The sequence below is a fragment of the Sphaerodactylus townsendi genome, linkage group LG02 (genome assembly GCF_021028975.2).
Source record: "Sphaerodactylus townsendi isolate TG3544 linkage group LG02, MPM_Stown_v2.3, whole genome shotgun sequence".
In the NCBI taxonomy this organism is placed as follows: Eukaryota; Metazoa; Chordata; class Lepidosauria; order Squamata; family Sphaerodactylidae; genus Sphaerodactylus; species Sphaerodactylus townsendi.
The window spans coordinates 136,055,625-136,082,924 of NC_059426.1; the positions used below are offsets into that span (position 1 = coordinate 136,055,625).

At 40.0% G+C, this 27,300-nt stretch overlaps 1 protein-coding gene across 9 annotated transcripts in view; it reads right to left on the minus strand.

The window, feature by feature from the left end:
• HEATR5A (HEAT repeat containing 5A) overlaps positions 1 to 27,300 on the minus strand; it is a 75,291-nt gene that overhangs the window by 25,249 nt on the left and 22,742 nt on the right. For 4 of the 9 annotated variants that reach the window (XM_048484739.1, XM_048484740.1, XM_048484737.1 and 1 more), the window contains exons 8-22: positions 26,223 to 26,478; positions 23,740 to 23,895; positions 22,130 to 22,380; positions 18,789 to 18,900; positions 17,164 to 17,316; positions 14,613 to 14,712; positions 13,931 to 14,040; positions 11,661 to 11,824; positions 11,385 to 11,560; positions 9,742 to 9,847; positions 7,668 to 7,858; positions 6,407 to 6,566; positions 5,410 to 5,599; positions 4,455 to 4,624; positions 1,582 to 1,608 (exon numbers count right to left, since the gene is read on the minus strand). In XM_048484739.1, coding sequence (XP_048340696.1) covers positions 1,582 to 1,608; positions 4,455 to 4,624; positions 5,410 to 5,599; positions 6,407 to 6,566; positions 7,668 to 7,858; positions 9,742 to 9,847; positions 11,385 to 11,560; positions 11,661 to 11,824; positions 13,931 to 14,040; positions 14,613 to 14,712; positions 17,164 to 17,316; positions 18,789 to 18,900; positions 22,130 to 22,380; positions 23,740 to 23,895; positions 26,223 to 26,478 — 2,322 coding nt within the window. The remainder of the gene's footprint in view (positions 1 to 1,581; positions 1,609 to 4,454; positions 4,625 to 5,409; positions 5,600 to 6,406; positions 6,567 to 7,667; positions 7,859 to 9,741; positions 9,848 to 11,384; positions 11,561 to 11,660; positions 11,825 to 13,930; positions 14,041 to 14,612; positions 14,713 to 17,163; positions 17,317 to 18,788; positions 18,901 to 22,129; positions 22,381 to 23,739; positions 23,896 to 26,222; positions 26,479 to 27,300) is intronic. The other 5 variants (XM_048484744.1, XM_048484742.1, XM_048484741.1 and 2 more) reach the window with 2 other exon arrangements.

A 27,300-nucleotide genomic window follows, 5' to 3' on the forward strand; every position in this document is an offset into this window, starting at 1 on the left:
ATCTTCCCTTACTCTGAAACTTGATGGATGATAAAACTGCCCTGAACTCCTTGAAGAAAGGTCAGGATAGGAATGTGCTAAGTAAATAAAAGGTGAAAAATACAGTACAAGGGACTGCAGATTTAGTGATGAATTCATAGACTGAGGATTTCACCCTTGTCACTCACTTAAGAGGAAGACTGGCTCCAAGTCCCTTCTATGTTGCAACAGATTATTATGTATCCTCAAACTTGCAATTCTACAGAACTCTCTTCATATTGCAAGTATATATGAATTTTAGATAAGACATTAAAATATAATAATGTAGCTACAGGTAGGAAAAGATTATCTGAAAAAATACAATAAGAGGACGCAATAGCGAAGATTAAATAAGCCTGAAATAAACAATGCAGTAAAAATAACTAGCTTCAGTATAAGGCCTCAAAAGATTGTCAAAGGAATGTGACATGTTTACTATTGAAAAGTTTGTTACTCTCTTGAACTGTCTCCAAAATGTTGCTGTAGGAACCCTACACAGAGGATGCTGTCTTATTTATATACAAACACATAAGAAAAATAAATTGGCATAATTAACCTGTATTAACATAATGAATTGTTGTTTTGAAATTTAAAATTACTTTTAATGGAATCTACAAATATAACACAGTCATCATGTAGCAAAAACTGGCAATACTAAATTGAAAATCCAAGCTCAAAAATTATGATAGAGGAAACAATTAAGTGAACCCAGAGTTAGGTATATAGAAGGTAAACAATTTTTTCTTTACCATTTGAAACCTTGCACCCATTAAATGTTAAATATTAAAACCTGAGAAATGGACAGAGCTGAGTGTCTGTTGCAGATAAGCTGCATTGGAAGGTCATGCACCTCATTTCTCAGTCAAAAGACATTAGAATGAAAGAGCAAAAAAGGATATAAAACGGACACAAAAAATAAATGCTATGGAATCACAGTTAAACCAGGTCCATGTCTATTTTTTGTATGGTCCTGCATGCAAACTAATTTCCAACTTCCACAATGCACACAAAAATATGCCCTGAAAATCTTTACGAAGTACATTACTGTAGCTCTAAAATGCTTGTTACGAGAAATTCAAGTACACAAATGGATACTTTATTCAAGCTGACACCTATTTCCTGGAGATTTAGGCATGCATAAAAAAAATTGAAGCTAGCCATTTTTACACAAAAAAAGCCAGAGCACATAAACTGAACTGCAAGACAAAGCAAAATGCAAATTTCTGATCACTTTCATTCTCCCATAGTTTAAAAGGACAAAGAGATGGCAAAAACAGACACAGCAAATGCAAGCAACACAAATAAAACACACACATTCACCCCAGAAAATGTTCTCTTGTTTGGCACTGAAAATGTTTAATGTTTAAAAACACAAAAATAAAATGTACAAAACAAGTTATGAATGCCAGTTATAAGGATGTTAAAGAGAATTTGGTTAGGCTAAAATAAAAAATCACTCAACATGCTAAAAGTGTTTTTATTGATATTAATGGTGAAACACAGGAAAAAATAAACAAACAGCACTGAAAGTTGCTGAAGTTTTAACAATGCACAGAGACCTACCAACACAGAATTTTCCAACAAGATCTCCTGCACAAAAACAAATGATAATCCAGTCATGACAAACCCCAGGTATCAATACCATAGTGATCCTGATTCCAAGAATATAGAATATTTTCACTGTTATAGTTGTATCTCACACAAACCGCAAGACAAACACTTAAATGCATTAAGTCCTGAAAATTAAAAACCAACTCCAAACAGTAGCTGCTCAAAACTACTATGCCAAAATCAAATTAGAAGTTATTTACAACTTCATATCAAAGCATGTAAAAAGGTGATGCAATTCGTAATGGCCAATGCCAAGGTGGTCAATTCCAGCCATGTTAATTAGGAACAATTAAAAACTACATCTGCAACAGTGCAGTTAGGTACTTTTAAACTCTGTATTTAATTGTCTCATGTACCCTTCCAGATTTAAGTGGTACGATGTCAAATGTAAAGCCATAGGCTCCTTTGGGAGCCCCTTTGCTGAGCCTGTAGGCCAGGGCCATGGACCTCTGTCCTAAAATCTTACCCTGATGGCACCTGTACATATCCATAAATCTAATGCTAAATTCACAGAGTTTACTATTGGATGCTACATGCCCCTCCATGACCCAATTTTTGCTTGCCAGAACTAACCTGTAATTAGCTATAAAGCTTTAGACGCCACATCCCCAAAGAAGGATCATCCCAAAAGAATTTATTCAAGGACAAAACTACATATTTATACTGACCACATATGCAAAGTATATTCTAACAAAGACATGAAGAAAGAATTCACTGTGTTTTCTTTTAATAGTTTGGATTCTGTCTCCATATCAATTCAGGTCCTAATAGTGTCAGTACAGGTTTCATTCATGCACTTACCCTGCAATGTGAACTTTGTCCCCACAAGCCAACAATGCTCTCCTTCTGCCTACACAGGATAAACAGTTCTGTTCCATACAAGGAACACAATTTTAAAGGATACAAAACTGACAAACGACGGCCATAGACACTGATTTTGCCGGTCAGAGGGAGAATATGTCCTTCTTCTTGAACAGGCAGTTACAGAGCTGAAATTTACCACACTTCACCAACAACAACTTCAAGGAGACTCCAAACTGCAACAGCTGAACTAGAATTTATCTACAGATTTGATGGTTTCTTCACAGAGGTTTCGCTACAGTTTGACATCCAAATGGCTTTTGGGGGGCTTTTTTGAGCACCAACATGGTGTCATTCCCTGATCAAGTACTATCCATAGTTGCCCCCAATTAGCTCTGATTGCCCCCAAATCTGAATTGGTACAATCTTTGGGAACTATCATAGTTAAAGCATGTTTGCATGCTGAGTGGCTGGACAGCTGCACATGTTTGCTGGTCCTGTTCACATCAGCACTATTTTCCTCACCTCAGCTGTCATCAACAGAGAGCTTTTGTTTGTAAAGGTAACTATCGTAACAATTGTGGTGTTAGGCTACAGAGACATTTTAAAACTAAAGTGGTCTATCAATTATATTTGGTAACCGGCATATTGCTACAGGTTAAAATCACTAATTGAAGAAGGGAAGAGTTTTGATTTATATCCCACCTTTCTCTTCGGTTGGCAGACTCAAAGGGGTTAACAAACTCCTTTCCCCTCCTCTCCCCACAACAGACACCTTGTGAGGCAGGTGGAACTGAGAGAGTTCTGAACAAACTGTGACTAGCCCAAGGTCACCCAGCAGGAATGCAGGAGTGGAGAAACAAATCTGGTTCACCAGAGAAGAGTCCACCACTCATGTGGAGGAGCGGGGAATCACATCCAGTTCTCCACTACATTACACTGGCATAGCAGTGTAACTTATATAACAACATGTCAATTACATTTTTAAAAAAAAACCTGAAAAATTCCCCTGACAGTAGTGGGGATAGTGGCTGCAGGGTGGCTGTGGCAAGCAAAGTATAGGGTAAACCACCATAGGGATGCTGCAGTGCATCTGCTTTCACAGTGGCAATGAGGACTCAATCAAGAATCATCACTATGTAAAATCAGCATGGGACCTTGGGGATGTTTTCCCTGTTCAAATAGGACATTAGCATAGCAAAGCTAGAAATATTAGATCATCACCAAGTTCTATGGGAGAGAACAGTCACTATGCTGCTCTTGACTATATCTGAATATGGAAGTAGAGGCATTGCAGATCTATTAGAACTTTCCTGTCAATGTAACTTTTCTTCCTTGTATTTATGTATATATCTATGTATGAATGTAAACCTCTAACAGTTTCACACATCTGGCAATAAAGACTGTAATACAAGGGGTCCCAACCTTTTTGACCCTGCAGGCACATTCGAAATTTCGAGAAAGGGTGGTAAGTACACCACAGAAACAACTTTCCAGGAGGTGGAGCGAAATCCTAATTGGCTTCTGCAGAAGGTGAAGCCACTCAAAATACCTTCTACTTCAAGCATCCTGGGAAGAAGGGAAGTCCAAAAGAAGAATGGAACTATAAACTGACTAAAGAAAGCCCAAGTCCTTACCAGTCCTTCTGACCCTCCAGTGGAAAACCCTTTTGTTTGAATGAGAGCAGCCACTACAAACCCTGCTTTAGAATGGTCTCGCCCACTTTCTGAAAATCTTGGCAGGCATCAAGGGAAGTATCACAGCCCTAGGAATCTTGCTGTAGTACATGAAAGCTTATGTCAGAAAGTCAGTGGTCTTTGACAATGCCACAAGGCTCTTCATTCGTTTTGTGTAACTGAAAACTATTTATTCGTCCACTTTAAAATGTTCTACTGAGCATGTGTGTGTTGAACACTTGCTTTGCCTTCAAGTACATCCACTATTGGTAGCAGCAGTTTAAAACTGCTAGCTCCAAAGTCACAAAACAAAGCCGTCTAGAAAAGGCATTTAAAAATTATACTCACATATAAGCACTTTACGAGGCTACACAAGTTTACGTGATGTGGAGCAAACATATGAAGTTGCTGAAGGCAAGAGATGGCATGAGTTTGCACAAGACAATCGGGATTGTCTTGCATCACTGCACAGCCCAGGAGACAAGATGCCCTTAAAGCCGAGACGGTAGTGCTGCTGCCTACAGATAAGACAAGCAAGGACAGAACACTTACCTCGGTCATCTTCATCATTAATCCAATAGCCTTAACATCATCAAAAAGCAAAGCATTGTGAAGAATAAGCTCACCTTTAAAATTGCCATTTTTTGCAAAAAATTTTTTTATTTCAGTAGTAGTGTACTGATGGGAAATCTACAGCATGACTGATGTATCTCAAAAGGGTTTGCTTTGTTCAATAGGCAGCAGCCCCCCCCCTCCCCCGGCACCTTGTAATGAGCTAGTTTATATTCCCGCTGGCTCAGGCTTATTTCCTTTGCTGATCAAAATATGCATGTGAATGTACATCCATGCGCAAGGGACAATGCCAACTCCGGGGATAAAAAGGAAGCCTAACTGTGAATGAAGTAATCCTTCTTGCATTCACAGTAGGATTCTTCTTATCTATGCGGAAAAGTGGTTTCATCTATCAGGGACACAAATTTGCTAAGAGCTCAAAACACAGATAGGTTCTCTTGCAAGAGAAGAAAGAAACACTTGATCCATCCGAAGTGCTCACAATAAGGAGCTTGCAGGTCCATTTCTCTGAAAAATGAGCTTTGGAGGGTGATAGGCTATGTACAAAATAATCTGATAGATTTTGGTAGCACCACAGTCTGCACAGTTTAAAGATGATTCTTCACAATGTACCCTAAAAGTGTTCCTAAAAGAAAACTTGTGCCACTGTTTCACTAAACAAACAACTCTCACATTCATGGTTAATAATGCGAGGCTTCTTTTCATCACCACACAACAAAAATATGCATACCTTGCAACTCAGGACCCAATGTAGTGATAAGTGCATTTAAACAGCGACCAAGGCTTTGATGGACTTCAGCATAAGCAGGAGGCACAGTCAACAATAACATGAGAACAAGAGACAGGGTAGGTTCCACATGCATGTGATACAGAGGGCCAGCAGAATCAATGATCAGTGACAAGGAACACAGTGCCCAGGTCTGTAACATATCAAAAATGGAGTGCTGTCACACATGTGAATCTGTGCACACAAGCATAAATTATATAATTCACACACTGTGATAAAAATTGAGTGCGCTTCAGTAAGATGGTGATAAATCACACAACCATCATGTTGTACAACAAGGTAAAAAGGAATTATACATTTTTTTTAAATGACATGTTTGATTTCTCTCTCTGGCAGATGTCAGCAAAGGGCTGAGAAGGTGAAGAAGGTGGCTTCTGGCATATTTGTGTACATACACATTCTTATCTTCCTTGCCTCTCTCAGTGGGCAACAAACAGCTTATTTACTATAATTGGACAGGAAGAACAGAAGGGGAGGCAACCCAGGAAAGGGGAAGGTTCTGTATGTATATGACATCCCCTCCCTACACATATCAGCAATTTCCCCATACTGACCCTGAGAGCCACAGAAAGAGGGAAGGAGAACTAAATTCCAGAAAGTGCAGGTGGATACATGGGAACACTTTGCTCATTGAATATTACAATGCAGGTAACAATACAGGTTGACAGACTGGCTTGGATCCAGCCATGCACGAGTAGAATTGTAAACAGATTTGGAGCAGCTCTACTGGAACAAGATCTTGTATAATACCTAGCCTTTCTTCCCTATGTACTGTAGCACCCAGAATTGAATAAGATCTTTCACAAGCAGAAAAACAAGGGGGGATACAATAAGTTTGATTCCAACTTGCACAAGGGCCCTTTTTTGCACTGAAACCAACCCATTATCTTCAATTGTTTAACAAACATTTTGAAAGAAAGAGTACATCGAAACAAAATACCTGTACTTCAGGTGAAGTGCTGTCCTGAGATAGTGTGTAAAGTATTCCAACACATGCATTCAAGTGCTGAGTAGAGTTTATACCTCCTAGATATTTATAGAGAGATCCCAGAGCCAAAGAATGCCCTGCTCTTGATATCACATCCCTAGCAGATTTTAGCCTGTGAATTGTAAGGGGGAAAACTACATTTTTAAAGGGTCAGAACAGAGGTAATAGCGCCAAAGTCTAGATTTAAAGGATAATTATAGGGAATTAACAATGAAATAATATTATTTTGCTTCTCCTCATAGCAAAATGGCCACCTAAACTCTTGAGTATGAAGCAAAAAAAGTAGGGCCATTAAGCATGTTTGGTCTCCTTTACATTCAGCCTATATATCCTTCAGGTTGCATTCTTGGTTATGGACATGTTTTCCCCTCTTCCAAACTCACAGCTATCTGAAGTTCAACTCTCCCCATGGTTTTTGAGACCAGTTAGTGCAACTTGATAGGTGAAAGTGAGGGGAAAGTGAGGGGAATCAACTTGTGTTGGCTTCCTTTGGGCTTCCTCTCTCATCCTAGCTTTCCCCACATACACAAAAGTAGTTCCTCCCTATCAGCTAGAAAAAGGAAGTGGGAGGCTGCTCAGCTTGGCTGTGAAAGCTTCATAGAGGCTTTCCCCCATTCAAACCAACAAACAAAAACACAGGACCACTGCGGAGAACACAAATACAGGGTAAGGCCTGCATGTATAATAGGCCGTAGTGGAGCTACATTTTCAGCACTACTCTCTATAAGGTAAGGTTAGAGAAGAGCCATCATTGTGAACTCTACAGTCACTGCAGCAGGACTCTATAATTCTGTGGACTCTTTGTAAGTGTTTGGGTGGAACTTGCTATGATTGGTTCACCTAAACACTTACAGATTGGTTCCCCACCCTGGGACATGGACAATATATGCCCAACTAAACATTCTCTTTTCACTGGACACAGTGTGTAACACACTTCTCTCTGTGATACACCTCTGAAGATGCCAGCCACAGATGCAGGCGGAACGTTAGGAACAAGATCTACCAGACCACAGCCACGCATCTCAGAAAACCCACAACAACCAGTTGAGTCCGGACATGAAAGCTTTCAACAATACATTGCCTCAATACCATTTATGCATGGTGCGGGTCTTAGATCCCTACTTGAGTAATCGCTGATGCTACTAAGAAGAAAAAGGATACACAAACAGGAAAAATGTAATGTAATAAAACCATTAAAAAAGAAGTGGCTTACTTGTCAAAGCTAATTTGCGCCAATCCAGTAGTGAAGGCACTGTCAGCAACCACCTGTGCAAGTCTGGCTAAGGATTCCGCAGCAGAACACCTTAGAAGTGGATTACTACTTTCCAAGGCACTCATCAGTAAAGTCAGAGCGCACTTTCGGATTTCCTCAGAACCTAAATCACTTTTGCTATTAGCCAAGTGCTATAGCAGAAAGAAAAATGTCATTACTTACCCAACTATAAAAGTTTCTCTTTCATTAAAAAAAAGCTATATTAAGCTTGTTTCAATTTTGTAAGAATAATGTGTCTATTTCTTATTCAACTATTTCACCATTCTCAGTTGCTTCATTTTTAAAAGTGAGAGGTTATGATTTTGGATACTTTCTTCAACTGAATATCAAAATGTAACTAAGATCTTGTGGTTACAGGGAAACTTGATTCTGAGAAGGGGTAGAGTCCATCAATCAGCAAGGTTGCCCACATACGGCACAGAGTTTCCTCTGACTTTTTAATTTGAATATACATACTAAGTTACAAAACCACATAATTAAAAATACACAATTAAACAAATACACCAGAGTGGAAATGCTTTGCATGAGTTTTTCTTCATCTCTCTTTCCTTAAATCCAACTAATCCAACAAACACCATATTTAGGGTTGTCAGACTCAAAGTGGGGCCTGGAGACCTCCCAAAATTACAACTGAGTTACAGACTACAGAGATCAGGTCCCCTGGAAAAAATGGCTACTTTGAAGGGTGGGCTCCATGGTTGCTGAGGTCCTTCCCCTTCCCAAATCCTTCTAAACATTACCCCCAAATCTCCAGGAATTTCTCAATCTGGATTTGGCAACCCAATCATATTGCAAACCCCTAATTAGAAACAATTGAGTACTTCAGTTTTCATCTAATCAAAAGTATTGTACTTATTTAAAAACAAAAACAATGAGTTATTTACAAAAATTGAGTCTCTCCAGACTTTAGATGCAAGAGGAAGAATGTTGACTAACCAGGATCCTGCAACTATGCTTAGCACTGCTTTCTTTAGAAAACAGTGTAGTTACCCCCTACCATGTATTCGAAGAACACACCCACTAATAAAAAGGAACATCGTTATTCAATTAGAATGAAAGAGAGAGAGAAGGAGAGCTAACACTGTTTCATACAGGGGGTCCCCAACTTTGCTGACTCTGTGGGAAGTTTTAGAATTTTGAGAACGGGCAGCAGGTGCAGGAAGATAACCCGATGCAAAAGGTTGGGAGCATCACCATATGATGGAGGGAGTTATTTCTGAACAGGTGCTCCTGCTGACATAAAGGTAATGCTTCCTTAGGTAGAGGAAACAGGATTTGCTTTGGTACGAGACATTTTAAGGAAGTGGGTGCCAAAAAAACCACTGGCACTATATTAAGTACCACTCATCTAATAGGTATCCACTGAAATTAATTATACATACACATATGTTTGTGTGTAAACCCAAAAACAAAAATGGGGCAAAATCATGTGAATAATTAACAGACAGGAGGAAATTTTTAGAAGGTAAAGGAAACTAAAAAAGACATGTACATGAAGCTGCAACAATGTAATTCTTATTCTCATTTTCTTCCTAGAAGCTTATAATAGTTTTATTTATTTATTTATTTATTTTTTTAAGCTTATATACCGCCCCATCCCCAAGGGGCTCTGGGCGGTGTACAACATTAAAAGACAATATAAGCAATTAAAACATTTAAAAGCAGCGAAAACCATAAGATATTTCCAATAATATAATAAGCTACAGTAAAATAGATGGCGTTGTAATCTGCTATTATAATTCTGTCCCTTCCCTAAAGGGGGAAACAGCATCCCACATTCCGATCTAAAAATCCCTCCCCCTTCCAAAAGGGAGGAGTGGCGAGGAGTTTGAAAGGAGTTTGAAAGGGAGGAGTTTGAATTTCATAATACTGATTCCAGGAATGTGAAGAATTTAAAGAAACAAAGCTTGCAAAAACATGTGTATTAGATGTTAAGCACATCAAGGATGGCATATGTATAACATCATTTTTGGCCAAAGAAATTCTTATAACAAAACAAACAGGAGCTTCTTACCTTCAGAAAGCTAGAAAAGGCAGATACAACATTTTGTTGCACTATCTGTTGCCGTGATCCCCTGGCTTGTTTTATGGATGCCAATAATTGTTCTATTACTTGCAGCCTTAAGCACATACACAGACAGGTAGAAGAAAACAAGTATATGAAACATCCAAACATTTACAGATTTTTTTTCTAACTGAAAAAGCAGCTTGAAAAAGTTCTGTCCTAGGAGTTTTCTATTCTATTTCCACTTTATTATACATTCTTATACATTCCTTTTATTTTGTTGATCTACAGACAACTTTTTTGTTCTCTACCTGTGCTATCCAAAGGGGGAGGGGGGGCTGAAGCCTCATTGGAAGCAGTGAAAGGGTTGCCCCAGCACCTGTGCCACCAGCGCTGTATAAAGAGGCATGAACACTGGTACAGAGGGACTTGCCCTGTTGGCCAGCTGCTGAAGTCTAAACTGGGATGTTGGGTCCTGAAGCGGCTGGCCACTGCTGCAACTACCTGCTTGAACATTATGGAGGTGTTTTGGAGGCAGAGCTGACTTTCATCGGCTGGGAATGCCCTCTCTCAGTAGTGCAGACTTGCACCATGTAAGTCATTTGGGAGAATGAGCTACCCAGGGAGAGGAGAGTGTTTTCTCCCTATCCTTTGGTGCCTATGCCACTGATTCCCCCTTAGGAGGCGGTGCTGATGCACTATACCCAGCTGCTGCTCTTGCTTTCTTCTTCCTTTGGTTTGGGCTGCCTAGCATCAAATACATGTGCAATCCAAATACACAATAACAGGTGGTTGTTGTTGTTGTTTAAAAAAATCAAATCTGTCAAATATAAACATCAGGCAATCCAAGGCAATAAAAACATTACAACTGCTGTTTTTTCACATTAATGTGATAATGTGTGACGTGGTTTTAGACGGTATATCATTTTACCTGATACAAGATAGGGGTGAAAGAGAGTCATATTCGACCCTCTTAAGTCCTAAACAGCTTAGGCACAACATTTTCAAAAGACTACCTCCATTCAAACCAACTTCCCCTAGTCTTGTATTCAGTGGATGGAGCATTCCTGCTGAAACTTGCACTGTGTAAATTTATGTAGGTAGGGACTCACAGAAGGAATTCTTTGCTACTACCCCTAACTTGTGGAAGTCCTTTTCTGAAATGAAGAGATGGACATGGGTTCATTTTTCAGACTTTTCTGACAAACTGAAGACTTTTCTCTTCTGGAAGGGCTTTTGTTATTTTATGACAGCAGCTATTGCTATTGATTTGTTACTGTTATAAAAAATAAGCTATCTTCCTATAACAGTTTAGAGGATCCCACATACCACTGAAACAGATATAAAATTTATTGTGCTTACTTCACTTTATCTGATTGAAATGTATGAAAGTTTAAACAAAATGCTGATTCTTGGTATTTTCCCCATCAAAGTATTTATTTATTTACTGAAATATTTATACACCCTCTTTCCTCTTGGCTCAATGTAAAAAACTGTGACAGCTAAATTTATATTATAAACACTCATTTTGCAACTATTTTTATAAAATCCTATGACCATGAACTTTTAAAATTTTACTTGCTGAAAAATTCCACACTTCATGTAGAAGTTTGTAATGTGACATTTTAAATTTACAGACTTGAATAGTTTACCTCTGGGATTCTGCTACATGGGAAAATATTACTCCAAAGAGACGGGTTGCTGCACTGATAATGGATAATGCTGGAGGTAGCGGCTTAGGCACTAAATCTCCTTCTACAGATTTCTCATAAACTGAATATGGATCATACTCCAGGCTTCCTCCAGCTATACTGTTAACAAACAGCAGCTGCAACAACAAGAAAAGTACAAATGTTTATTCTTTCTGGCCAAATCACTGGACAATAGCCTTTTTCATGTAAACACTATGTGAACGCCAGAGTGAATACCTGCTCTTCAATAAATCTGTGCTCTGTTTCCGGTAATAGAGGATCAAGTAAAGTGAGTTCATTCTGGTGACAGAGAGATGGAAAGTAAGAAGCAGAAGTTGTCATCTGATTATCAGGCTGAGTCAAATCAGGCACTAGTTCTTTGAGAACCGCAGAAAAACATCCTGAAAATAATGAGGGCAGAAAAATGTTTTTACTCCCAGTTAGAAGACAAATACATTATCATCTAGGATCATCAAATACATACACATGAATAATACTTGATCATCTCAAGAAGTCTGCCTGAATCATTTCTGAAAATGACAGTTACTTAAAAGTAGCTAGCAGTGCCATCCTAAGCAGACTTAACCCTTCTAAGTCAGTTGAAATAAACGGCCTTAGACTGATGTAACTCTGTTCAGGGTGGAACTGTTAGTCACCAGATCAATTTTTATCATCCTTCAACTTCTAAGTTTTTAATAGAAAAGTTGCCACAGTTTGCTAAGACCAAAAAGAAGCTCGTGGAAGTTCCTGAAGAGAATCTGAAGAAAAGTCTAATTTCAGGTTGTCTCTACTGGTCAGACATTCAAGCAAAACCCAGTTTAGAAGAGCACCAGAAACAACTGACAGATGTGCGTACTACGTACCATAAGTACACAGGGCTAATACATACCATACTGGAGTTATGCAATTTCAGTATGTGCAGTTCAGGAGTGAATGAAAGCACTGATAATGAGATACAAATTGATTTCTCCAACAGTTTTTGTTGCTGGATTTGAGTGCTACTTTAAGGAGAAATGCAACACGCTTACTTATGCAAGTCATTTCAAGGCCTGCAATCAAATGGCTATAATTTTCTGTGCCCTTTCCATTGCCACTGTACATGCAGCGGCAACCCCAGCAGGAACAGAAAATTTACACAATAATGCTCCTTGCACTTTCCTGACCACAGTTACTCATGGCTCCTCTCTCCACCACAGCAACGACTTTTTCAGTTAAAAAATTAATATATCACTAAGTCAATATGTCAAGTGCTATTTTAAAGCCTCCCCCCTCCCCAAAAGATATCTAGCAGTGTGGATGAATAGTAGTTAGGGAGGACTAGATCAAGGAAAATGTTGCTGATAAGGGCTAGATATAGAAAAGTGCACACATTTGTGTCAACACAACATGCAAAGGCACTAAAACTGTGATCTTTCTTGAAAGATTGTACCTAATCAACTTTTGTAAAGAATGAATCAAAGTATGAAAACACAGAAAAGTGGATGATTTGGGAATGATGCTGGATGAATGAGTCAAAAAGAAAAAAACTGCTCTGGTTTATACGTTAAACCGAATCAAAACCTCTATGTGGAAGCAACTAAAACTAAAATAGGATTAATTTTGCATTTCTAAAAATCAGGTGAAAATAGATTATAATAGAGAACAGTGTTGTTATTGATATTCTAGCACCGAATCGAAAATATTCATATGCAGCACTACCATAGTGCCCCCACACTGCAGAATGTAAATACAGCCGCAACAAGGATTAGATCATAAATTCATTGTGTGGATCAAAGGGGCCTTCCATCAATAACTAGGGTGGTGTGAAATTTATAGGGTAGCAACAACCTAAACTCAAATTCTAGCTTGAAGTGGGTTTGATTGGATATGCAAATGGAAAAAAAACTATCATTGTGGTCATTGATGTATGGAGAAATGGGAGTGCCGTGCGAGCAGAAAATGAAAGCAGGTAAGTATATGGACTGAGCTGCAAAACCCAAAGTAAGCAAGCAACACATATTTTCCCTTCCTAAGCAGTATGTCTTTATATAAAGCAGAATCCTCAGCCAGTTGGAAAGCAATCTGGGCTCACAGCAACATGGAAAGATTCCCTGATGCCCTGCCCAAAGAGCAACTTCCTTAAGTCCCACTAGCATGGATATTATGCCACATTTCACAATTCCGTAAAATATTGATTCAAAATAGGAAACTGCTTAGTTTGTGACCTTGACCTGGATGGATCAGGCTAGCCCAATATCATCAGATCTCAGAAGAAAAGTATGATCAGCCGTAGTCAGTACTTGAATAGAAGCCCACCTAGGAAGTCCAGGGTCCCCACAAGGAAGCAGGGAATGGCAATCCACCTCTATTCATTTATCAACCTATGGGGCACCATAAGCTGGCTTGGACTTTACATAACTTCACATAAACACATTTCGTTTGTATTGAGACAAAATTTGTTTTTTGCTCGTTTATGGACAGAAATCTCTAGGCAGGGTTTTTGGAGGTTTTTTGGAGAAAATATATACCTTCATAACTCCTGGGAGGTAACAACGTAAGCAATTCGTACAATCTTTTCCTGTATGTCACTGATGATGGTTTTAATGGATTGCCATAGGTTTTATTTAATGAAGGAAGCCTTAAAACACAAAATGTACAGCTTGAAGTTAGCCTGAGGTAAATGTTTGCAGGTTACTGACTTGCTATGCACTTTACTTTAAATACATTGACTAGAACCTTCAACATTTTAATTATCAAAACATTATCCTGCTTTCACCGTTAAATAATATAGCTATATAGACTGTTTTATACAGACAGATGCTTGAAAAGCAGAAAGAAACAATGTCTGTCACATTTCAAAAACATCATGCTAAACAGTATACGGTATAATCTTGTGAAGGATAAATAATGTTTATGAATTTACAGGCAATTATAAATTAACCTTGGATCGTCATATTGGATTTTACAATTCTAATATGATTCACATTCACAAAGTAATATTTAACAGTTCATTTCCTTTTTATTTCAATTATTATACTGTAAATTCACAGGAAAATATAATAATCATCTACTACAACAAATCTGTTACAAAGCAGAAAAAATATACAACCAATTTTTTTTCCAGAAAATGAAATCACAGTTTAAAAATCCTAAAGACATTATCTGGGTCTACATCTTAGTAGCTTCAGGAATTTTTTTTCTAATACTCACAGTGTCAGTAAATCAATAGCACATGGGAGGGGAGGCAGCAGCCTTTGAATAACTTCATCAGTAAGCAGGCCCCCGCAATGGACAATAAAACTTTTCATAGCTGAGGGGAAAAAAACCCAGAGTGACTGACTACAACATATTAGGAGTTAGCTTTTTGAGGTTTTTTAAAACAAACTAAAGCTGGTTTGATTATATTAGTTTTCTTGAGTGATCTGTTCCAATTTCCTTCCTCACAGTGCCCACCATGTCCCATGGCTTTAGTCCATGTGGGTCTCAGGGTCCTAATTATACTCTCTTGTTGTAGGACACAGCATTGTGTTATCTGTTCAAATCTTAAGATACAATTGCTTCACATATTTTATCATAGGCAATAGCTGAAGGATTAAAAAGGAAATGGAAGAAAATGTGTTGAACAACTGCATAAAACAAAAATCTTATCCACTTATGGTAACAGAAAATGTTAATCTATATATATGAAAAGCTAACTGTGTATTTGTTGATGATAGTATACCTCAGTAACTGCTGGGGCAATTCCTCTGAAAATTCCCAGCCACTACAGTAAGCCAGGCGAGAGTGTTTTTAGATGTTCACATACCTGAAATTTCACACCTGGCCCAGGTAAAACGCCTTTTTCCTGGCGCTCCCTGGTGAATGACATGCAGCTGCCTGTGTGTAACTGTCACCCTTAGAATGTTCATAATGCTTAGAATGTTCACTCAGACAGCCAGATATGAGCAGTGGAAACAGTACATAGGCAGTCACTCCAGTGGAAGTGAAACACATACACATACATACACATGAGGGAGAGGGGAGGGAGGGAGAGGGAGGGAGGGGTGGCATGCAAAGGAAGAGAGGGAGGGAGAGGAAAGGGATGGAGGGGGAGGCATGCAAGGGAAGAGAAGTGAGGGAGGGGAGACAGTGAGGGGTGGCATGCAAGGGAGGGGAGGCAGGGGGCCCAGCATCTGGATATGACCCACCCACCCTAGTGGAGGGAAAGGGAAGGGAGGGAGGGGTGGCATGCAAGGGAAGAGAAATGAGGGAGAGAAGAGAGTGAGGGGCGACATGCAAGGGACGGGAGGGAGGGGCCAGGCACCCTAGATTCCCTGAATACTGCGGTTACAGTTAAGAAAACCAGGCACACATTACTCAGGAGTAAGCTCAGTACAGCAACCGTGACATACTTTGAATGGCTGCATTGCTCCCCTCAGAGGGTTTCCTCAAAAGCGACACCCATTGCCACCAACCAAACTTACTCCCAGGTAAAGGATCATGACCAGCCAGCATTTGTGCAGAGAAGGGCAACAAGGATGATTGAGGGACTGGAGCACCTTCCCTATGAGGAGAGGCTGCAGCGTTTGGGATTCTTTAGTTTGGAGAGGAGACGGCTGAGGGGGGATATGATTGAAGTCTATAAAATTATGCATGGGGTAGAAAATGTTGACAGAGAGAAATTTTTCTCTCTTTCTCACAATACTAGAACCAGGGGGCATTCACTGAAAATGCTGGGGGGAAGAATTAGGACTAATAAAAGGAAATACTTCTTCACGCAACGTGTGATTGGTGTTTGGAATATGCTGCCACAGGAGGTGGTGATGGCCACTAACCTGGATAGCTTTAAAAGGGGCTTGGACAGATTTATGGAGGAGAAGTCGATTTATGGCTACCAATCTTGATCCTCTTTGATCTGAGATTGCAAATGCCTTAACAGACCAGGTGCTCGGGAGCAACAGCCGCAGAAGGCCATTGCGTTCACATCCTGCATGTGAGCTCCCAAAGGCACCTGGTGGGCCACTGCGAGTAGCAGAGAGCTGGACTAGATGGACTCCGGTCTGATCCAGCTGGCTTGTTCTTATGTTCTTATGGATGTGTGGGAGGGGTGCCTTTCCATTCCCCCCACCCCCCCAAGGAATGTGGGCACACACATCAATGACATCGCACAGTATCAGGCTGCGTGTTTGCATGAGCACGTACTGCTGGCCTCTGCAACTGATTTGCTGCTACTATTCCTTCCCATTTCACCACAATAAGCCACAGCAACGTGTGGCCGGGCCCTGCTAGTGTTCAAAATAATTGAAGATACATGTCTGCAGACCCTTTCAAAGTGTATGTTGCAAGGACAGTCAATACTCTTTAAAATGTAAGTTCAGCTTCTACACCTTTGTTAACTTACATGGCATTAAGCTGCTGTTTCCCTCCCCACCCCATAATTTTAATTAATGATATTTACATTTATGGACAAGTTTTTTAAACTCATTTTAAATCTATGCCATTAAAGGTAATAATAATAATGTAATGCCTGAGCTCCTTATAGGACAGGCAGATAAAAATATGATGGATAAAAACAGTGTTCCTTACATCCCTCCTTTCACTACATTCCATAGTGTAGTCCTCAGGAAAAGTCTGAGATCTGCAGTTAGAAGGGGAGAAACAACAAAGATCACCCCCTTACTGAAACCTTGATCAGGATCCAAGCCACTACTCTGGTTTTCTGTCAGCCTTCTGAAAAGCTCACAAAACAAGAAGGAATAAAAACAGGATGAACTCTGCGTACCACAAAGAGCGCCTGCACGGCCTTCCAGTGTCACTTGCCAGGTAAAAGAATCACCCCGACTCTTCTCTGTTTCCAAATCTTTAGGAGACAATGGGAACACACACTTCCACAGTAACAACATTCTTGGAAGATGATGCTGGACAACTGCAGGACCTATAAGATTGGCAGTTTTAATACAATGAGCTATAATTTTCTTTAAAATAAATTACCAGCAACTTTGTAAGGATCTCCTCCCTCACAAAAAACTTCATGTCAATTGCTAGAGGGCTGCAGCTGAAATCTTCTGAATAGCTCCAAGAATTTACTACTAGTGATCAGTAACATGACCTGAAGTTAAAGTTAACTCTGGTTACTTGATTAGCTCAAGTTAGTTTTCACAGTTCCAACTGGAAAACATAATGGTGGTGTTACCTATGGTCTCTTGCAGAACAACCAAAAAGATTTAAATAAGATTAATCTCTATACAATTATATAATTTATACAATAAATTTAATTTCTATAAGATTAATTTCTGTACGATTAATATTTCATTAGTCTTTCTGGACTGGAAGGATACATATCCAAATAATGTTCATAACCCTATAGTTGCTCTGACCTTTCTCAGGGATACAGGAAGGCTACTGAATCATCTGATTGGGACTGAACATTTCAGTGACTTGTTTGATGCCATGCAGTGAACTGATAGGTAATACAGATATAGGCAGTATACATCCTCAGTGGTGTAGCGCCAACGGGGTGGGGAGGGGGCATGATGCCCTGGGGAGAGCAGTGGCAGAGATGTGGATGGACCATGGAGGGGGCATGGTGGGGGTGTTCTGGGGTGGGGGGCGCTGTGGCAGGGGTGCAGGGTGCACACGTGCCCCGGGCAGTTTCCCCTCAATCCACCTCTGTACACCCTTCATGTCATTTCCTGTTTTACACCATTTCTTTTAGACTTTGAAATAGTACCCTGAAAAATGCTGAAAAATTGGCATTTTTTGGAATCCTCTTTTCAGATCCCTTAAATTACCACCTTTTTTTCTTGCTGAAAATAAACCCAAAAAAGCCAAAACAGCTTTTTTCAAGTTTATTTTCAGTTCAACCTCATCTGGATGCACAGCCCTGCATGCGACTGCAGCCCAGGGATCTTCGCAAGAACATATTTTGAAACAATATGTTAATGTAAAAGGCACCCTATTAAACAGAGCTTTTGCCTGATCTGTTTTGCCTGATCTGCCTGATTTGTTGAAGACTTACTATTGGAGTTAAGCATAACCTAGCTCCCTGACATTCTGTGATTGCTCTGCCCCCTATGGCAGCCACTTTGTGCCTGACCCACCTCCCTTTGCCAGAATTCTACCAGCTCTAAAACTTTGGGGTCCCCTGTTTTACAGTGTACAAGCAACAAAAAGGAAGTAAAGGGATATATCTGAAAAGTGGTAACTGAGATAGTTCAACTAGTTTCTCAGGTCTATTTGAAAGAACTAGCTGAATTAATTATTATAATACAAACAACCAAGATTTCTTCTTTTCCAAAATGCAATAGATACTAGCATATGGGTCAGAACAACATGTTCACATACTGAGATATTATTAAATACATGCAGATACCTTTTCAACTGAATAATCTTGGTGACTAGTCTTACCCAGAGTCATTAAGGCAGCTATCAACAGCCATCCAGATTGCATTCTTTGTACTGAAATCCGATTATTCTGAGAAGCAGACCGCAACAAATCCTCAGCTACTGTCATGATGACCTACAGAAAGCAAAAACATCATATTGTTAAACTGCACAAAACTTGGGTGGGGGAAATATATTATTGCATGTGTGTGTGTGTGTGTGTGTGTTTGTGTGTGTGTGTGTGTGTGCATTTTGTTGGGACTCCCTTGTTGTTGTCACCATCTAAGTATGTAGGCAATGCAAGAGGCCATACATCTGATGAAGTAAACTCCTGCAAGAAAGTTTGTGCATGCGTGCTTGTAAAGTGCCCTAAAGTCACAGCCAACTTATGGCGACTCCAGCAAGGAGCTTTCAAGGCCAGTGAGGAGCAAAGGTGGTTTGCCATTGCTCTCCTTTTCAGAGCCTGCCTTGGTAGTCTCCAAACGCTGTCCCTGTTTCTGAGCTTGGGCTATACCAGGCCACTTTCCCTCCTACAAAAGCTACACTGTGATATATTTCTTAATCTTTAAAGTGTACAACTACATACAACAGGAACCTCGAATTTATGGATCTCTGATGAAGGAGATTGGCCTTTTCAGAGTAGCTCTGGACCTTGCATAAGATGCTACTTTCAATGACTTTGAAGAATTTAAACTGAAGAGTATTTGTTCCTCTGCTACTGAAGAACAGGACCAAACACAATCTAATTCTTATTTTTGGGAGCTTTGTATTAAGTAGTAGTGAAAGGTATCATCTCACTTTGTTATGCCTCTTAATTTAGGTGTGTAGCTTTCTCTATCCTGATATCTCAAACCAGGAAACAACATCCTAGCCATAACAGTTAAGTCAGGGCTTGACTCCAGAGAGACAACCTGAGAAATGGCTAGGAGAGCAAATGTGCAAGTTGCCCACTGCTGACCTAGTGAAGAAGTGATGAAAGACAATACCACAGAACATGCAGATTCCTTCCTTGAATCATTTTGGTTTCCATAACAGAGACACAGCTGATCTGTGGATGTACTCCTAATTAGCCACTTGAAAAGAAAACCTTTTTCTTGGCAAAGCTGAATAGATTTCAGTTGCATTGTCCAAGAACACAGCCATAGATTTTTCTCTCCCATTGACAAAGCTGTGATGTCTGTGGGAAAGGAGTAAGTATGGTAACCTGCCAATTTAAACTAACTGACAAACCAGAATGACATTATAGAAACCTCAAACTACTTAAAAGAGGGGTTTTTCCTCTTCTTTAAAAAAGGAACATTTTGAAAACATAAATTCAGTACATTTCAAGACAAGAATTTTTCTTTACACTTTTAAAATTTAATTTTCATTATTAAAAGTGATGCTAAGGAATATCCCATTTAATTACATAAACAGTATAGCAGAAGAATGATATATTTAATGTGGTGAATTGCTGTTTTTGTAGCTGTGTTTCACCCTTTTAATGAGAAAGACAATACCATTGAACCAGAACAATTTAAAATACTGCAAACTTTTAAATACCATATAAATAAGATGTATGATTTAAATCTATTGTTCCTGCATAACATCATGGTAGATGTCTTGAACATGGTGCTTGTGGGCTCCATGGTACCTGTGGACACTTTTCCTGGTGCCCACCAAGTGTTTTTAAGTGGGTGGGGCTAGGTAGAGGTTTTGTCCAGCAAGGCATTTGATTAGCCACTGGAAATTGCCTTGGCTGTGCAGATTTTAAGAAATGTTGCTTCAGTAGCAGCTGCCATCACAGCTCAAAAATGTGTGATTGAAAGCAAGCTGCAGTAGCCATTATATGGCTGCCTGCGCCACATGTGACAGCCATTTTGTGGCTTCACCCACCACACTGTGTCAGAATTCCAAAGGTATCCACAGGCTCAAAAAAGTTGGGAACCTCCAACTTCATGCAGTCTGAAAAAATGTGCATGTAAAAAGAATACAGTCTCCTTGGCAAAAAAAAGGTACTTAACTCACATGTTTAAGTTGCCTGTTGAACACATGAAGCTTCTACTCAGTCAAACTGTTAGTCTATTAATATCAGTATTGTTTACTCAGGCCGATTATGCATGAAGTCTTTGCTGCGTAGTGGAGGCCAGTGTTCACAGCAACAAGATTTCTTGTATGGATTTATTTTCTGGAACCCCACTTTCACTTTCCACTCTGTTTGCCTCCAAGAACGGGACAGATTTGCCCTGGACCTCTTCCCTCTGCTCATGGCCAGTCTTCCCACTCCCTTGCAGCACTTTGCACACCTTCCCTCTCACACACACCCTTCATTTTGTTGCCCCCTTCCTGCTTCCTTAAGTGTACTGATCAAGAGATCAATTACACATTGCACATTACATCACTCTCTCATATGTATAGTAGGGAGGAGAACCCCCCATCATCTCTGTTTAACATCTGTGTTCAGTTTCTCCTCCACCAGCACAGCCTCAGCTGCCAGGTGCCTTGGAGCCTTCCCCCTCCCCCCCCCCCCCCCCGCCATGCTGCTGGCTCTTTCCTGCTTCTCTAAAGTGCACATATTGGCTCATTCCGCACATGCAGAATAATGCACTTTCAAACTGCTTTCAGTGCTCTTTGAAGCTGTGCGGAATAGCAAAATCCACTTGCAAACAGTTGTGAAAGTGGTTTGAAAATGCATTATTTTGCGTGTGCAGAAGGGGCCATTGAGAGATGGAGAGATTGATCTTTCAATACAAAATAACAATAAAGAGGTCTTTTGCAAGAAACAGTGCAAACAGGCATCTTTTTGGCTCTACCCTCCCCCAGCCCCGCTCTGCTTCTGCCCTCCCTGATGGCTGAGAGGGCTTTTAAAACTTTATTTCAGGCAAGATTCTGTTTTAGAACAGTCTCTCTCTTCTCTTCTCCTGCAATAGAGGCTGTGTGTGTGTGTGTGTGTGTGTGTGTTTGAGGAGCGGAAGGGAGTGGGTTCTGTGCCTTTAAGGCTGTTGATGGGCGGAGTTAAAAGAACTAGGAGAAGCAGAGACCCAGCAGAGTTTAGCAGAAAAACTGCACTGCAGGCTGTGGGCTGCCTCCTCATGTGTAAACAGAGAAATGCAAGGAAAGCCCACTAACAGCCCACTGCGCAGAGGACAGTCTCGATGTAAGTGTTCCACGTGTAATGGGCCTCAGACAGGCAGCAGCTCTTTTGAATCTCAGATTTTTTTTTGTCATCTGCTACTTGAATCTTGTAATTGGAGATGACAGAGATTGGACTTGGGACCTTCTGTACGTAAAGCTCTACAACAGCCCATCATCATGAGTCAAATGATGCATGATAAATACAATTGTGATAATGCCACAAATATTGAAGATGTGATTCCAATCATTACCTTCCCTTTGCAATGTGGAATTCCCAAAGGACACTGTCTTACTGCTCCCAGCAAAGCAGCAATAGCAAAGCTATACCCGGTCACTGCTTCTGGGGAAGATTTCAGTGCTGTGAGTCTCTCAATACAGCGATCCAGAAGTGGAGTGAGAAAGCAAGGCAGTGCTACAGCAATGCAGCGTAAGCACCATGCCGCTCCTAGCTGAACTGAAATGCTAGGGTGAAGAATAATGGAGATTATTGCATCCAGGACCCCTGGAAAGCCAAAGAAATTTCAGAAAATCAGAACATTTTCCTTCCAAGGCAGACTGTTTGAGACACACAAAGGCATGGTAGAATATTAAGCTATTGACATATCAAGGATATGTTTGAACCACTTTTGTTTGTGTTTATGATTTCTTCTCTCTCTATCTCTGGACACCACCAAAAGTTTACCTCATTCTCTTATTATTTCCATACTACTGCATTTAAGTATATTGTTGCTCTTGATAAAACCTGTGGCACAATTATAGCCATGTTCATATAGAAGAGCTCCACTACGTTTAGTGGCAAAGTGTGAATGGAATTGTAAACAGGTTGCAAAGGGTATTTTTTTTTTCTAATACTAAGTTTCAGTTCAGATGTAATGGCAATCTGTAGTTGCCACCAAGAGGTCAAACGTGGGGGGTCCTAGGGAGCTCTCGTATCCCCTCCTCCCAGCACACAAAGCTCTCTGATCAATTAATTAATCAATCCCAGTATAGTATCCTGCAAAAAAGCATTAAAAATCAAGACTAAACACAGTTTAGTAACAAATCATAATGATTCACTCTGACACCTTATGGTATACCACAGAAAAGAGAAGCAATTAATTAGCTGACTGACAGAGTTAGCAGCAGTAGCACCTCTGAACATGTATAGAGTGCAGGATAAAGGATTGGAAACAAGTAGTTCAACCAAAGAAAAGTTGTATTAAAGTAGTTGCATATATACAGAGTATCTTTTAGTAAACTGACAGAGCCTCCGGCTTGAGACCTGCCCTCAGCAAGGACAACAGTACACTGAACCTTACCACATATATACAGTTCAAGAACCAATGCTTGCAGCAGTTACATACCATGTGACACTTAACAAGCAAATGCGGTATACTAGCTGACTCAGCAGGAACACAAAAGAAACCCAGGCAGGCAGCTGTTACCAATTTGACTACTGACACTGACAACATGATAAGGAAGAACAGGGGGAGTATGTAAGCTCAAGTATCCCCCTGGTTCATAAGAATTAGAACAATGTAGGTACCCTAAATTAGTTTTCACAAAGAAGAACTAAATCTCACAATGATGCTTAAAAATACAGATTTTTCCTGGGCACCATGATCCCTGATAATACTCTGAATGAACACAAGATCCTTCCCCTAGGTACATAAAAAAGTACTACTGAAGAAACTAGAACCCTCTTTTAATAAAGATACTTCTCATGTTAGTTCTTGTGATAATTTTTCGTGCTAAATCACAGGCTGAGAGACCTAACTCATATAATTCTTTATTTATTTGAATTTTTTAACCTTAATCTAACAAGCTCAAAGAACTAAACTTATACTGTTATAACCACACAGAAATAAGTACGACACATTACCTGTACTAGAATCTTGCAGCACTGGTGCAGCTGTGGTACCTAAGCCATGAATGAGGTTTCCGAGCTCTTCTAGGGCACATATAAGCATATGCTGGCTACCTATTACATCTGCAGTACCAACACGAGTTTCCACGTTGGAGTCACTCATCGCAGCATCTAGCAACACAATATCATTGATTATTCACTCGTTATCATATCCAGACAAAGGATTTTAAAAATACCGGAAGGAGCATGTACCATATTCAATACAATGTTACGAGTTCAGCACAAAACATTGACTAAATAAAAGTGAGCTGATAATCAAGCTGTACACAATCCTTTTGTCTACACATAGGTTGAAGAAAATTAACAGTACAGTTCTTATATCATCTGAGAGGCAGTAAGCCTATGATCAATTAGAAGAAAAACATACACAGCACTCAAGCCAATGGACTGGTGCATTCCCTCACTAAGAGGGCACCAGTCTATAGAATCCTGCACTGCCTCTCTACAGCCTCTTTACTGTCTAGCACAAATCTTTTCCGACTGACCTTGTTCAACTTTAAGGCTTATGTCACTACCTACAGCATAAGTAAGCCACCAACATCCACATTAACTGCCCAACTGTCATCCAAATCCTCAATCTATTCTATACCTTTGAGCAGCAATGACTCTTTGGATGAGGTGGGGCACACACATTTTGTCTCTCTCTCTTTTTGTGGTGCTTCTCTCCAGAAAATTGCCATCCCTGGGTGGGTTGGAGAAGGAATTTCAGAATGTCTTTAAAAGTATTTTTCATATGTACCCACGTGCTTCAGAGGAGTTCTTGCTAACATTTCAGTCCTCTTAACATCTTGAGAAGTTACATTTCTGAATAAATTGTGGTGCTTATGTATAGGAAATAGTGTATTGAGGCTCTAACGTAGAGAAAAGGGGTTTTATTTGCACGAACACTACTGAGAGAACTGCGGTTCCATATGCTAGACACTACAGCTACTGATGTTCATCTGAACTGCTCAGTGTGATAAACATGTTACAGCACTTTCTAGCTTGGAATTCCTTTTGCTTCTAAATCATGTTGGCCAAGTTAATTCTTGGCCAAGTTAATTCTTTCTCAGTTGTCGAAATAAAGCTTATATTGCTTCTTCTTGATTCCCTGCAGAACTATCTATGATAATACTAACCATAGCCAAATGTGCTTAAACAGCAACTATTTTTTAGTAAACAAGGCTGATTAACCATTCTTAAATTCTTCATAAAGGAAAATGTGCTGGACAGTTTATAAGCTCTTTGGCTTCAGAAACCTGAATAAGACAGGGAGGCTATTTCAAAATAAGACAATTTGACAGTTCAGCAGATAAGAATGAGCTTCCAGAAGTATGTAACAGTAGAGTAATGTGCTTGTTATATACAACTGTGTCCCTATTCTTATTAGGCTTGTGTGAAAAAAGAGAGTTATTTTTCAGCTTCAGGTATACTGGACCCTCCGGGGAGGCCAGAAGAGACTGCTGCCCCGGTCTTGGAGAGCTGCTTTTATAAGCACTGAGGGTGGAAGGTGGGGATCAGGGGGTGGGGCCATGCCCCCACCTGCCCCAGAGGTGTGGCCATGCCTCCCCAAGCCCCACCCCCCGGTCTCAGTGCTTATAAAAGCAGCTCTCTGAGGCTGGGGACAGTAGTCTCTTCTGGCATCCCTAGAGTGGAGGGCAGAAGGGACTGCCGGCTGCCAACTTGGAGCCCAGTCAGCGGGGGAGGGGGAGGGAAGAGACTGCCGTCCCTGGCCGGGGGGGCTTGGGGAGATGTGGCCACACCCCCATGGACGAATGGGGGTGTGACCCCACCCCCTGCGCCCCACCCCTGAACCCACCCCATAAAAAATCTATACCTACGTCACTGCATCTATGATGACTTACATGTATAATTTCGTGCCATCCACAAGGTTTCTGTACAAGACCCAAGAAATTCATTTGTTTGGCCACTTTGCACTTAATCATTTTAAATGAACTTGTGGATATATCTACATTTTAGCACCTTTGCCATTTACCCTCGGAAATGGTGGAACAATACAAACGTCCCATTTTGGAGCAGATTAACAGTCTATCTGTTAATTTCAGCACAACAATGGCAACTTAGATCCTATGAGAAAGTGCCCAGCATCTGGTAGTCAAGTATGTAATGGTACATACAACTATTAGATCTACCTCCTCTATATTTATAGACATGTAGAAAATTAAGGACAGGTACTTTGCAATGCAGTTCTATGCAGATTACCTGAGAAGTAAATTCCACAGGTTTACTCCTGCAAAAACATGCATAGGATTGCATGGCTAGTCAGCATTATGAAGAAAGCAAACAATTCCAGAGAACTATGAGACATTTTTATATGATATTACATCAGTGTTAGAAATATGATTACTCCATTATACTTCCTGAGTAGATCAGGAAATGATACAAGTGCTGGTGAAAAGTAGGGGACAAAGGGGCACATAATCTTGTTAGTCTCATACCCAGAACTTTCTTCAGCTTCCAGATGGCTTGACAAATCTCCTTGGCAGTTGCAATTTGAGCTTTCTCGCCAAGAAGGCCTCCTACAGTAGCTCGGAGGATAAATGAAATACAGCGGCGACTACAGATCACATCCATCTGACTCTGAATAGCTTTAGGGTGAGATTGAGCGACTAGGTCTAGAAGATGGGAAAGCAAGGCTGAGAAATTCCTTTCAAGCCATGGGCCTCCTAGGGTGGAGATAAATACCACATATGCCTGAAAGAGAGTTTTGAACAAACAAATTTTAAATCAAAATAATCTAGAAAAACCCCATGCACACTCCCAGTTGTAAAACTTCAGTTTCATCTTGCAGCTAGCCACTGCTAAATATTTTTTATAATTAACCCTATGAGGTTATCATTCATTTCAAGGCAACATGTTTAAATCTCAATGGGATAAGAGGTACAGCATGTACTTCATTTGCCAAATTTGTGATGTCAGAATTGTCTTCAGTTAAAACAGTAGCAAAACAACTCAAGTTTTATTTTATAAATTAATTTGACCTATTTTGCTGTTGCATTTCATTGCTGAGCAGGAGAAACAGCAGATAGTTGTTACATAAAACATTACATTCGGCTTAATGAACAAGTGCTTCCAGCTACTTAACGTTCTGCAGATGGGATCCAAATTTAATGTATGAATGCATTTCAAGAGCTATTAGGCTTTTGCAAAGAATTATTACGACCTTGAGAGGAGTCAGGGATTTTTCTAATTTTGGGGCATCCCACCTTCTTTGTAAATTTTAATTAGAGAACTTTTGCAGCTACTGAAATATTTGTTCACATCACAAATCCAGTTTAATTGTCTTGCAACCATGGGAATAACAACAGAAATGCAGAATATACAGCTGCTTCACAAGTATATTGCCAAAGGTCATTTATCTTGCTGTGTATCAACCCTTAACCAATGCTTAATGAGTTGGTTTACTTTATAAATACTGCATGCGCACAAATAATCAATCACAATGGGAAGTGAGTGCATAAAAATGTAGGCACACCCATGGAGTATTGTCCTAGTTATAAAAAGAGAGTTATGTTG